This window comes from Macaca nemestrina, chromosome 3 (assembly GCF_043159975.1).
Source record: "Macaca nemestrina isolate mMacNem1 chromosome 3, mMacNem.hap1, whole genome shotgun sequence".
In the NCBI taxonomy this organism is placed as follows: Eukaryota; Metazoa; Chordata; class Mammalia; order Primates; family Cercopithecidae; genus Macaca; species Macaca nemestrina.
This window is the reverse complement of record NC_092127.1, coordinates 125,024,924-125,037,269: the sequence shown is the minus strand read 5'-3', so window position 1 is coordinate 125,037,269 and position 12,346 is coordinate 125,024,924. Positions and strand designations below refer to the sequence as shown.

The 12,346-nt window shown below is 33.0% G+C and overlaps 1 protein-coding gene across 50 annotated transcripts in view; it reads right to left on the bottom strand.

Moving 5' to 3' along the window:
• LOC105463581 (adhesion G protein-coupled receptor L3) overlaps nt 1-12,346 on the bottom strand; it is an 856,114-nt gene that overhangs the window by 32,774 nt on the left and 810,994 nt on the right. For 38 of the 50 annotated variants that reach the window (XM_011710771.3, XM_011710772.2, XM_071093442.1 and 35 more), the window contains 3 exons: nt 12,199-12,225; nt 9,418-9,586; nt 3,547-3,672 (listed from right to left, as the gene is read on the bottom strand). In XM_011710771.3, coding sequence (XP_011709073.2) covers nt 3,547-3,672; nt 9,418-9,586; nt 12,199-12,225 — 322 coding nt within the window. The remainder of the gene's footprint in view (nt 1-3,546; nt 3,673-9,417; nt 9,587-12,198; nt 12,226-12,346) is intronic. The other 12 variants (XM_011710773.3, XM_071093443.1, XM_071093439.1 and 9 more) reach the window with 1 other exon arrangement.

Here is a 12,346-nt window from a genome sequence, read left to right as displayed (position 1 = left end):
ATCACCATTTTACAGATGAAAAAACTGAGTGTCAATGAAATTAGTAACTTGTTTTGTGTCATAGCTGGTATGTAGCAAGGCCAGAATTTAAAACAAGGTATACCCACCCACAGAGTTTATTATTATTCCATTGAGCTGTACTGTCTTAATTCATAGTTTAGAAGTATTGCTAAACATTGCACAACTCTGTTGTAGCAAATGAGACCCCCAAGTATTATTATAATATTAATGATATATTTCAATAAAATGACTATAGGATGGTAGCTGATGAGCTCAGTAATGTGAAAAGCATGTGGGATCTAATCAGGCTGGATGATATAGAGAATCTCAGCAATATCAATTGAAAAGTCATGGAAAAAGGTATTACAAAAAGCAGGGAAAGAGCAAGGGATTATAAGTCTGAAAATAAAGGCATTAATTATTAAAGGGGCTCATGCTATAAGCATTATCCTGCTCTGCCCCTACTCTTATGTGAGAATTCAGATCTCTGATTGGCAAATTTAGTAGTCCTAAACTCAGAAATTTCCATCCATCTGAGTTGGGACAATTGTTCCTCTGATTTGCAACTTTACAACCTCAGTGTAGTGTGTAAAAATTAAATCAAATTCAGATTATTAATAATCATGCAATTATATTTAAGTTTCATGATTTGTGGTTGGTAAAACTATTTAAGATAGTCTGATATTTTTGACAGTTATATGTTAACTTTTATTTTTTTATTTTATTTTATTTTTTTAATTAATTAATTTATTTATTATTATACTTTAAGTTGTAGGGTACAAGTGCATAACATGCAGGTTTGTTACATACGTATACTTGTGCCATGTTGGTGTGCTGCACCCATCAACTCGTCATTTACATCAGGTATAACTCCCAATGCAATCCCTCCCCCCTCCCCCCTCCCCATGATAGGCCCCTGTGTGTGATGTTCCCCTTCCTGAGTCCAAGTGATCTCATTGTTCAGTTCCCACCTATGAGTGAGAACATGCGGTGTTTGGTTTTCTGTTCTTGTGATAGTTTGCTAAGAATGATGGTTTCCACCTGCATCCATGTCCCTACAAAGGACGCAAACTCATCCTTTTTGATGGCTGCATAGTATTCCATGGTGTATATGTGCCACATTTTCTTAATCCAATCTGTCACTGATGGACCTTTGGGTTGATTCCAAGTCTTTGCTATTGTGAATAGTGCTGCAATAAACATACGTGTGCATGTGTCTTTATAGCAGCATAATTTATAATCCTTTGGGTATATACCCAGTAATGGGATGGCTGGGTCATATGGTACCTCTAGTTCTAGATCCTTGAGGAATCGCCATACTGTTTTCCATAATGGTTGAACTAGTTTACAATCCCACCAACAGTGTAAAAGTGTTCCTATTTCTCCACATCCTCTCCAGCACCTGTTGTTTCCTGACTTTTTAATGATCACCATTCTAACTGGTGTGAGATGGTATCTCATTGTGGTTTTGATTTGCATTTCTCTGATGGCCAGTGATGATGAGCATTTTTTCATGTGTCTGTTGGCTGTATGAATGTCTTCTTTTGAGAAGTGTCTGTTCATATCCTTTGCCCACTTTTTGATGGGGTTGTTTGTTTTTTTCTTGTTAATTTGTTTGAGTTCTTTGTAGGTTCTGGATATTAGCCCTTTGTCAGATGAGTAGATTGCAAAAATTTTCTCCCATTCTGTAGGTTGCCTGTTCACTCTGATGGTAGTTTCTTTTGCTGTGCAGAAGCTCTTTAATTTAATGAGATCCCATTTGTCAATTTTGGCTGTTGCTGCCGTTGCTTTTGATGTTTTAGACATGAAGTCTTTGCCCATGCCTATGTCCTGAATGGTACTACCTAGGTTTTCCTCTAGGGTTTTTATGGTATTAGGTCTAACATTTAAGTCTCTAATCCATCTTGAATTACTTTTTGTATAAGGAGTAAGGAAAGGATCCAGTTTCAGCTTTCTACTTATGGCTAGCCAATTTTCCCAGCACCATTTATTAAATAATTGGAAATATCAGATTGATATTAAAGATATGATTTTATTTGTAAAATTAAAAACTCAATTGGTGAGGAAACTATGAAAACACTGGTCATTCATTGATTTATAACTGGTTCAAGTGCTAGTTAGGTGTGTATGACTGTTTAGTCTGACAGTTGATGTGTTTGAGACAATCAGGTATATTAAATTTATAAATGATGTTTAAAAGGTATAAGGAAATTAAATTTTCTAAGCATATAAATGAAATTATTTAGGGAAATTTAATCTATTAAGCTTACAAGCCAATTGAACATTCATCAAAGAAAAAATGAAGTAATCACTCTTATTTTATATAAAATAACCAAATTTATGAAACAATAATTAAATTTATAGGTTGAGCTAAAAGATTGATTTATAACTTTATTTATCAATTTAAACTCAAGTCTTCCTCAGAAAAATTTAAGTGGCAACACTGAAAACATGACTTTTGTTTCTACTGAATCATGCAATCCTAAAAATACTAGTCTAGGTGACTTACATCTATAATCCCAGCACTTTGTGAGGCCAAGGCAGGTGGATCACCTGAGGCCAGGAGTTTGAGACCAGTCTGGCCAACATGGCGAAACACTATCTCTACAAAAACCTCAAAAATTATCTGGGCATGGTGGCACATGCCTGTGGTCCCAGCTGCTCAGAAGGCTGGAGGCTAAGATGGGAAGATTGCTTGAACCCAGGAGGCAGAGATTTCAGTGAGCTGAGATTGTACCACTGCACTCCAGCCTAGGCAACAGAGTGAGACTCTGTCTCAAAAAACGAACAAACAAATAATACTAGTTTGCTAGCTTGAATCAAACTCACTCATGACCTACACAATTCTAAGTCTTTTATTGACAGGCTCATCTTAACATACAGGAGTTGTTAAAATTTCTATGTAATAATCTTTGAGCTGACTCTGTGCCCTGGGAAAAATGGCACACAGTTTACCTAAAAGCTTAAACTTTTTCTGGTAAGGTACTATTCTGCTATGTCTAGTGTTGGGCGAATGGGAGTGGGGCTTAGACCAGCTATGTTAATAGTGCTGTTGTAGTAGTCTTCACTGCCCTGACTTTTCTTCAACTTCTCAGCACATAATAGGGTTGAGTCATAGTTATTTTTCCTAAACATACCATATCATATGTAAATTGTCTCAGTTTGTGATAATTATTATACTAGTTAGAAGAATTATAAGAATTAGAATCATATCAATATATCACATTTCTATATACATGAAATATTACTTTCTTTGAATTTTGGGTGAACTGGAAAATTATTTTCTTTACCTGCTGCATTTATTGAACTGAAAGCAATCTGAAGTCATTAATTATTATGCAAACTGAGACCCCAATTTCATCATTTTAATACAGTTTTAGTTTCTTCCATTTTTGTCAGAATCATTCCCATGTGAGACAAGTGAAACAACAAAAACAAACGATGTGTTAAGCACAGAATAGAAATTAGCTCCAATCATAAGGGACAGGAACTGGTTACAGAATATGGTTAAGAATTACTTCATTTCAGTGAACAAATATTGTTTACCTGTGAGCCTGTGGTGTAGCGTCCAGGAGTTCGAGAACCAGATGTTTTCCCTGAACCAATGGAACTCTCTGTACTTTTGCCACTACAGCAATGTGTTCGCAGGCATTTCCCATACTCTTTTCGTACCTAGACAATTAAATATTAACTTCTGTTAGCAAGTAATTCATTGCAGGTAGGAACAAAAGTAGACAATATATGTGAGTTTTATTTTTAGATAACATAATTTTTTCCTTGCCCTACAGATATAAGAAAGTCTGTTCAGCATGTATTTTACAATACAACATAATTATATGCATACTGTCAAGCTTGAAATTTTGCCTAACTCTGGAGCCTTTTAAAACACACACACACACACACACACACACACACACACACACACACACACACACTCATACACACATACTCACACTCCTCCCATCACATCATAGTGGTACTTTCTCTTAGTTCCAAGAACATATACTTAAGCCCATCGAAGATACTATTTTTAGCTTCATAAATTTTATATAAAGTAGCCTATTGGTGCAAGGGAATTGTAGTTGTTGTTCTTTAGGTAGAAGCCTAGTTAGGAAGTTAAAGAGAGTGGGATGGAGGAAGTAGGGTAAGAAGTGGGGGAGAGAGACAGAGAGAGAGATCAGAGAAAGTGAGAAAGCAGAGAAAGGATATTTAAAGACAGAAAATATGAGTAAGTTGGGCTAATCATTTCTTCTAAATCTATATTTCTCTGAAGTTTATTTTAAAAGAGATCAAATGTTCAAATTGAGAACAAAAATTAAAAAGATTGTAAATGCAGTCCTTCAAAATAGTTCTACTCAATAATCACAGAGAAATATAATTACTTTTCTTTATAGCATTCTTGATTAAATACTTAATCTTGGTTGTAATATAAAATTACAGGGAAAAGGAAAACTTTTAGCTGATGTTTTCAAGCAGAGAAATATATCAACTTTCGGTAAAAATTTTAATCATGTCTAAAATTTTTATTACTGCCTATTTAATTGAACAAGACATATAAAAATAAACAGTAACTGCCTTAAATCACATATCTACTATCAATAACAACAAAGGGACATCTTATTATATCGATTATATGTTCATGAATTTATATTATGAAACAACATCATATACATAAATTATTCTTAGGCCTTTATGTATTTGATCTCACATTAGTTCATTTTTTCCACAACTTATGATAATGTAATATTCAAATAAGATTTTATTTAAATCAAAGTTTTAAACATGTGCTTTAAAAAGGGATGTTATTTAGAATCAAAAGCAAAAAAAAGGTATGTAAATGATACATTAAATTTAGTATTCAAAATGGGAACGTTTCATCTTATTATTGTAAAATTCATTGTGTCAAAGACATAGGAGAATCAAAGACAGAACATATGCAGATTTGCTCAAAGAACTCACATTTATCAGTGCTTATTATGGGATAAGAACAGTGACGGAGATAGGGTCAGGTGACTCAAACACAGAAGAGGAGTGCCTGTGGGAGGTAGGTGTGGGGGGCCAAGGAGGGCTTCTTGGGGAAGAGAGCTTCCCAGAAAGCCTTCAAAAGAGCGGCTGGAATTAATTCATAGAGTGAAGTTGAAATAAAAGATAGGGAAGAAGAGGAGAAAAAGGCATTCTCACCACAAAGAATAGAATGAACAAAACAGGGTTATGATGTGCTGGTCTTTAAGGCCTTTCTCTGCTCTGGCATGGCAAAATTACTTATTTTTAATGTATTTAAAATGCTATTGATTTGTTTTGCAACCAGTCTCTTCTGTGCTACATTTATCAATAATTTGAAATAGAGACAATCATTTTTGTTCAGTGTTTACAAGTTAGTCCATATTTTGTTTATTTAAAAAAAAGACACCAGTCTGCAACCAGTTATGTGTGTTTCTAAGATGCATCTGCAGGGAGGGTAAAAAGAAGAAACTTCTACTTTTTAACTATTATGTGTCAGGAATTGTGCTAGGTATGTCCCTCAAAATGAGTCTGAAAAATAATTATTAATTTCATTTTATAGATTAGGAGATTGAAATGGGTTAAGTAATGAGAGTAAACAAGACTGAAAAGGTCAAGCGATGTGCTCTAGGAGAAAACTCTAAATTTTATGAGTGCTGTATGATCAAAAAGCTCTAAGATGCCATATTTGGAACATGAAATCATTGACCAGCACAGACATTGTATATCACTAATATCATTATTAAAGTAATCTATTAATTATCTCCTTCTTTGTGTCTGGAAAGAATGAGGACAAATGCTTTAATTAGAACTCGAGAAGGCTTAAAATAATCTCTAACCAAAAGTAAGCAGTATCAATGATAGTTTAGTAATTTCTACTGATTTATGAAACATCTCTAGGAATCTAAACTTTGATCATAACTTCCCCCTGCAACATCCCATTGTTTTCCTAAGGTAAACAGCAAATGATATGTTTGTTTCTAGATGAGAAATGGTATTTGAATGAAGTGATATAAACCTAAACAAATATTTCAGTACAATGAGGAATAAAGGCAAAGAAGACAGAAAAAGAACCACTCTCCCTCCTGTTACAAAATCAGCAATATTGTTTAAGCCACAATAATTCATCATGGACTATCTGAATTTTCCAACAAAGATTAAATGTTCTGAACTGATAATATAAACAACCAGAAAATCAAGATATTTGGTGATGCCAAGTCTCGCATTAGCTACATTACTTACTGAATCATTATACTGACTTTATTTTGCTGTGATTTGATTTGAAATGGTAAGCATATGTCTTAAAAAGAAGAAAAAAAAATAACATGGACCGTGTCCAGGAAACATTTTTTAGATTACAATAAAACAGTTATTTGATTGTTCAATCATTTGCATATTCTAATCTACTATTTCACATGGCACTGCATCTTAGTTACCCTAGTTAGATGATATCCTATTTTGGTGTGATGCTGTTCTAGAACATAGAATACAGGAAAGAGAATATATCTTACCAATAAAATATTTCTGATATTTCTCATATCAGAAATAAAATGATCATGGAAGCTCTGAGAATATATAAAATATTTGAATGTACAACAAAAGTAAAAGTGACCACTTTAATGTGGCCAGTGGAAATACTGTTTACACAATCCATACTCAGAAAAAGACTGATGACTCAAAAATTTTAATTTTACGAATAAGTTGAAGCAATCGACAAATAATTCAATAAGACAACAATTTTCAAATATGAAATACTTCATATTTATCTAATCAAAATATATAAGCAACTATACCAGCGATGGCATATTAGTGAAATTTAATCTGATGGCTTAAAAGAAAAAACACCTCCCAACCATTTCTTCAATTTCAAAGACAAGTATATGACATTTTTTATATAAAATAAAAACCAAAAATAATTATGTTTTCTGTATTTTCTCATGTTGGCCCATACACTTGACACCAAATACAAATGCAACCAAAGTTTTAAAATTCAAAACATGGAATGGATGAAAGAACAATATGTATTACTTGTTATCGTAAATCATGAAAATAAACTTTCAAAATCAGGGCCTGGCAAGTTAGACAAGGTCCAGGTAGTCAATATTTTAAGGTTTTTGAGTCAGGAGCCAAAACTAAGGATATGGTGTATATACTTATTTTAAACTTTATGTATTGAAAATGTAGTAACCATTCCTGGCTTCCTGGCTGTAAAAATAAAAGGCAGCTGGATGAATTTGGCTCATGAGCCACAGTTTCTGGAACTCTGTTTTAATGAATCACAAAACTGAACTTGATGACATATATATTTTAAAATTTAACTTATGTTAAATATATTAAAAACTCTAAAGTTGTTTTAGGGTTGTGAGATGTAAAATCTCTACCTGGGTATCAAATGCAATTCTTACTTATTCCAGTGATATGTTTATGTTAAGACAAGAAAAACTAAAATAACATTTTTATTAATGTTGGGAAAACTGAAAGAGGTGTTGGCTAATAAAAAATACTCAAAGCAAAATAATCTGTGTGTAAAGTACAAAAATTTCTTTTCTGCCTTGCAGAAAATTTCCAAATTAACTTTAAAATTTAAAAATTACTTCTTAATGAGTTAGTAAAAAAAAATTAAATAAAAATTTAAAACTATGTTGGTCCAAATTTCCAGCTAATGTACAAAATAAAGATGACAGGCAAATAAATCTACTATACTTCAATATGTTATGACTGATTATAATGACCCAATACATTCCCTTTTTTTCACGGGCAAATGCTATGTTTTCCCTTAATCTCCTGATTTTGTTCACATTTTTTGTATGTATTTCTCTTGAGCATCAGTTATGGCTATGGCTTTCTTCTATCCAAATCTAAACATCTTTCCCAAGTTTTAGTCTCTCTGACTTCTCTAAAGTCTTTTAGAATACCAACCACTGTCTTCTTCTTGACATTTTCTCCTATCTTTAATTCAGTGTATCATCTTGATTCTTGTTCTTCCTTCCAGCTCTATTCTCACTCGTCACTTACATGTCTCCTATTCTTTAAATACATTAAGTGTGGCAGACTGCCATCTATTCACCATACCCAATTTCTTCTCTTTGTAACTAAGAAAGCTATACTATGTTTTTCTGTCTCCCTTGCAGTTTAGGTGGTACCATCGACAGAGTCCTATCTGATTAAAAAAAAAAAAATTAGTAGAAGCCATGTGAGCCACTTTCAAATCTTTAGTACAAAATCATCTCTCTCTCTCCCAGACTTCCTGTTGGATGTCAAAACCAAAGAGGACTATAAAATCATAGAGTGAGGTTGTTTGAATCTTCATCAGCCTATGTCCCTTCATGGGGCAACCCCATCCATTGGGCAATGAGTAAAACATAAACATATGTTGAGTAAGGCTTCTGTAATTTGGGAGGTATACATATTAATTATTTGGGAGGGTTCATCTATTTTATTGTATTTTTATTTTTTCTAAAACATCCTGTTATAGCAGGATTCATCTATTTTAAAACAACCTCTTTATAAGGAGAATTCTAATGAATTAGATTAGAATGCATCCATTCTAATGTTACCTCTTTCCTTTTCTGTAACATACGTTTAGAAGCCTGCCTCATCATTACTACTCTATTCTGTATTTGTGATCGTGTCAACACATTTTAGATATCTACTACCTTCTAAATTTGAAACAGAGTAGTGTTTTGTTTTATGTTTGTCCATCTTGTGACAAGTGGACACTCTTTTCAACTTCTTGTTTTGGTCCCACCAGTCTCTAAAACTAAAAATCCTAGAAAGGGATATCTTTACTTCTTATTTCCTTTGTTTTCCAAAGAAAAATTATAAATCTTATTGTTTCTTTCCCACAAATTTTAAAACATAATGTTCTACCTCATTTTCAGAGTCATCTCTTTGAATATTTTATAATTATTTTTACCCCCTTCATGTCACACATGAGTAAACTGAGACATGGGGAGGTTAATTAACTTGCCAAAAGTCACATACGTTTTTAAATAGAAGAACAGAGATTCAAACCCACATATGTTTATTTCCTATACTGTGATATATTTCCATGATGTGTGTGTGTGCATGTATCTCATGCCTCCACAACATTTTTAGAAAATAATTACTTCCTAATATACAACTACAATTGGCCATCAATGGGAATATTGAAGACTACAAAGTCAAATCTACAAGAAAATAATTTTTGTTAATATTTTAAATCTGAAAATGTTTTTATTGTTTTTTACTATTGGACACTCTCACCAACTATTATGCTTGTATTTTGTGTTTGTTTTGCTTTACTATTATAAAAGATGAGTATCTTCATTTCTTGTAGACAAACATATCAATAATAATATGTTAGAATATGTTATGGCTGCTTTGCTGTCATGAAATGTATGCCATTTATATTTTAAAAAAAGAATTCTAGCTTACCTTCTTCTGTAGGACACAATGGAAAATAAATATAAACATTCCCTGTAGAGAATTGAAAATGGTGAAGAGATACGCCATGATGACTGTGCTTTCATTAATATACATGAGTCCAAAGGCCCAGGTCAATCCTAATAGGCAGAGAAGAGCTATTGCACCTATAACCCATGACCTGTAGAGAGAAGAGAAAATTAAGGGTTATTAAATAATTGGTCTTTAATTAACAACCATATCAGATCAACAATACGACACTGAAAAAAAATGTTACAGTAACTTTTATTGACAGAAAATGTAAGACAGGTGGTGTAAGTACTTTAAGGTTTTAATGAGACTACAAGTTTTCAAGCTTGAGGAGATATACATGAATGAAAATGTAATGAACACAGAAATTCATTTAAGCAAAAGCAGATTTGTACCATAAATTATTCATGTATTTGCAGCACATATGCAAATGGCATGAGGTGTAATTATGGTGAATGGCAAGAGGAAAGCAGGCTATAAAGCTATGTTAGTCTTCACTGGGCTCACAGGGGTAACATTTGTTTGATTGATTTCCCTCTATTAGTGCGTCTTCTGATACACTTGTACCTCATTTTTTCAAAATTTCCTCTTTTTCCACAAAAATTTTATTGTTTACTGACAAAAATATAACTCGTATTAGGAGGAAATACATGGATTTGAAGTTAATGTATGAATTTAATGAGCCCTACTTGTCTAACCTATATTTATAAAGACTAAGAGTGAGGGATAGTAGATGGAAAAAAATAGTTCCACTCTAATGGAAACACTCTGTTTCTACTCTCCTTCAGCCTTTGGATCACTCTCTTCTATGCTACATTGTAGTAGATTTTAGAAATCAGTCATTTGGCAGCTTTGCTGAAAAAATTTTTGAAGGCTCAGAGAAACTTCACTTCTTTGAAGTGTCTGTAAACTCAAGGGAGAAGATGAAGCTGAGAATGAAGATGGAGTGGTATGAACGGAGTGGTATAGAATGAAAGACAAGCTCTCACTCCCATTCCATTCTCTTAGTTTCCTCCAAGATGTCATTTGCAAGAGTATAAGCAGGTAACAAAGTTCATATATTTGTGGTTAAGTTATGTATTGAATATCAAGATAAAATGAATTCTTGCAACAGGTGGGACTCATAACTGAAATGAAATCATTCTCAACTCCTAAGTATATGGGAGAACAGGACCAAATCAGTAGAGATCTCTATACACTAAAAAGCCCAACCTCTTTATTCCCAGCACATCTTCCTTGAAAAGGGTGAATTCATATTTCTTTCTAGCAGATTATTATCCTCCACTATAATGTCTCTGGAAGATATATTTACAGGGATTGAGACTTTGTAAAATGAAGGGGAAAGATCATATATGTTTATGATAATCTGAAGCTGAGTTCAGTTTGTTTTTTAGAGGGAACTGCATCTTAAGAAAGATATGGTTCCAAAGTAGTTAATTATTAAAGTCTTATTAAAATTAATTATAAATATTTACTATTTTTCTCCCATAACAATCAGCCACTATATTTCATGTTTAAATGCCCACTAAATTTAACACGTTTAACTGAAAACATCAACATTCTTGAATAAAGAATCTCTAAAGGAGTTTTGCTATTACATGTTACATGTTTCCTTATATCATTTAGAAAACATTTTAGGTGTTAATATTTTATTCTACAGCGGGATTCAGAAGTATATTAACTTTCAAGGAAAAGCTCTCAGCTTCTTATGGATGTTCAAAAAAGAAAAAATAAGAATTGCCATTAAATCAAGGCAATATTGCTATTTAGATTTAGAAGCAAAATAATGGGATCAAATACTGAAGTCAGGTATTAACCACTGGAAAACACATGATGGGCCCAAGGGTTAAGTTGCAGAAAACTGCAATGAGCCCCAATTTCTTAAAAAAAGAAAGAAAGAAAGAAAGAAAGAAAGAAAGAAAGAAAGAAAGAAAGAAAGAAAGAAAGAAAGAAAGCAAAAGCATGAAGAAGCAAAATGGCACTAGAAAAAAATGAAAACAAAGGACTCTTCACCAGAAGAACAAACTGAAAGTCTACAGCAAGATTGCCCATAGGTTACCAATCTTAGTTTATTCTTGCAGGACTTGTAATTTTAAAGTATACATGGGAAAAATGTCCAAATGTTAACATTTATGTTCACATTTGTTAGATTAGTACAGACTTGTGGCTTTATTTCAGAAACTGAAATATATTCATACAGATTAGATCATTAATCAAGTGATAGGTGTCAAATTTGAAAGGGATAATTTTGCATATGTAAAAATTAATTTTTAGGAAGGCAATTTTTTCTTTATTTATATTTAGTATAGCAATTCATTAATATCAATTGCAATTGGGTAGTTTTATACCCGTAAGATCATTTTGAAGATATACCAGTAAATGACAGAATAATTTTAGATGAATGATGCCCAAACAAACAACAGAAAAGCGGACGTATGTGGCACAGAGGAACACATCACAGTGAGAGGGAAGCTATTAAAAGAGAAACAAGTCTGTACCACAGGAAATTGCTATTGCTGTGGCACTAGATTCAGGTGATATCCAATTAACAGAGGTGAAGCAGAATTTTTTTCTTTGGCAATACACCTGCAGCATATTTATTCTGCATGTAAGTTGTATGCCAGATTATTTTCCTGCACAGTTTGCTCTTCTGCCTCAATGTGAATGACAGAGGCTCTAATGATTTTTCAGTACTGATCTGACAGCTGGTTCATGGGACCACACTGATAAATGGAATTTATCAGCCATTCAGGTCATTCTTACTTGATGAAGGGTCTGTTATCCTCATAGCTAAAGAATGCATAGACATAAAGACAAGAACACCAACATTAGCATTTTATGACAAAGAATTTCATATGAAAAATATTCTCCTGGTCCCCAAAGGCTTCTGTCCCCCACCTCCCTAAAAGAA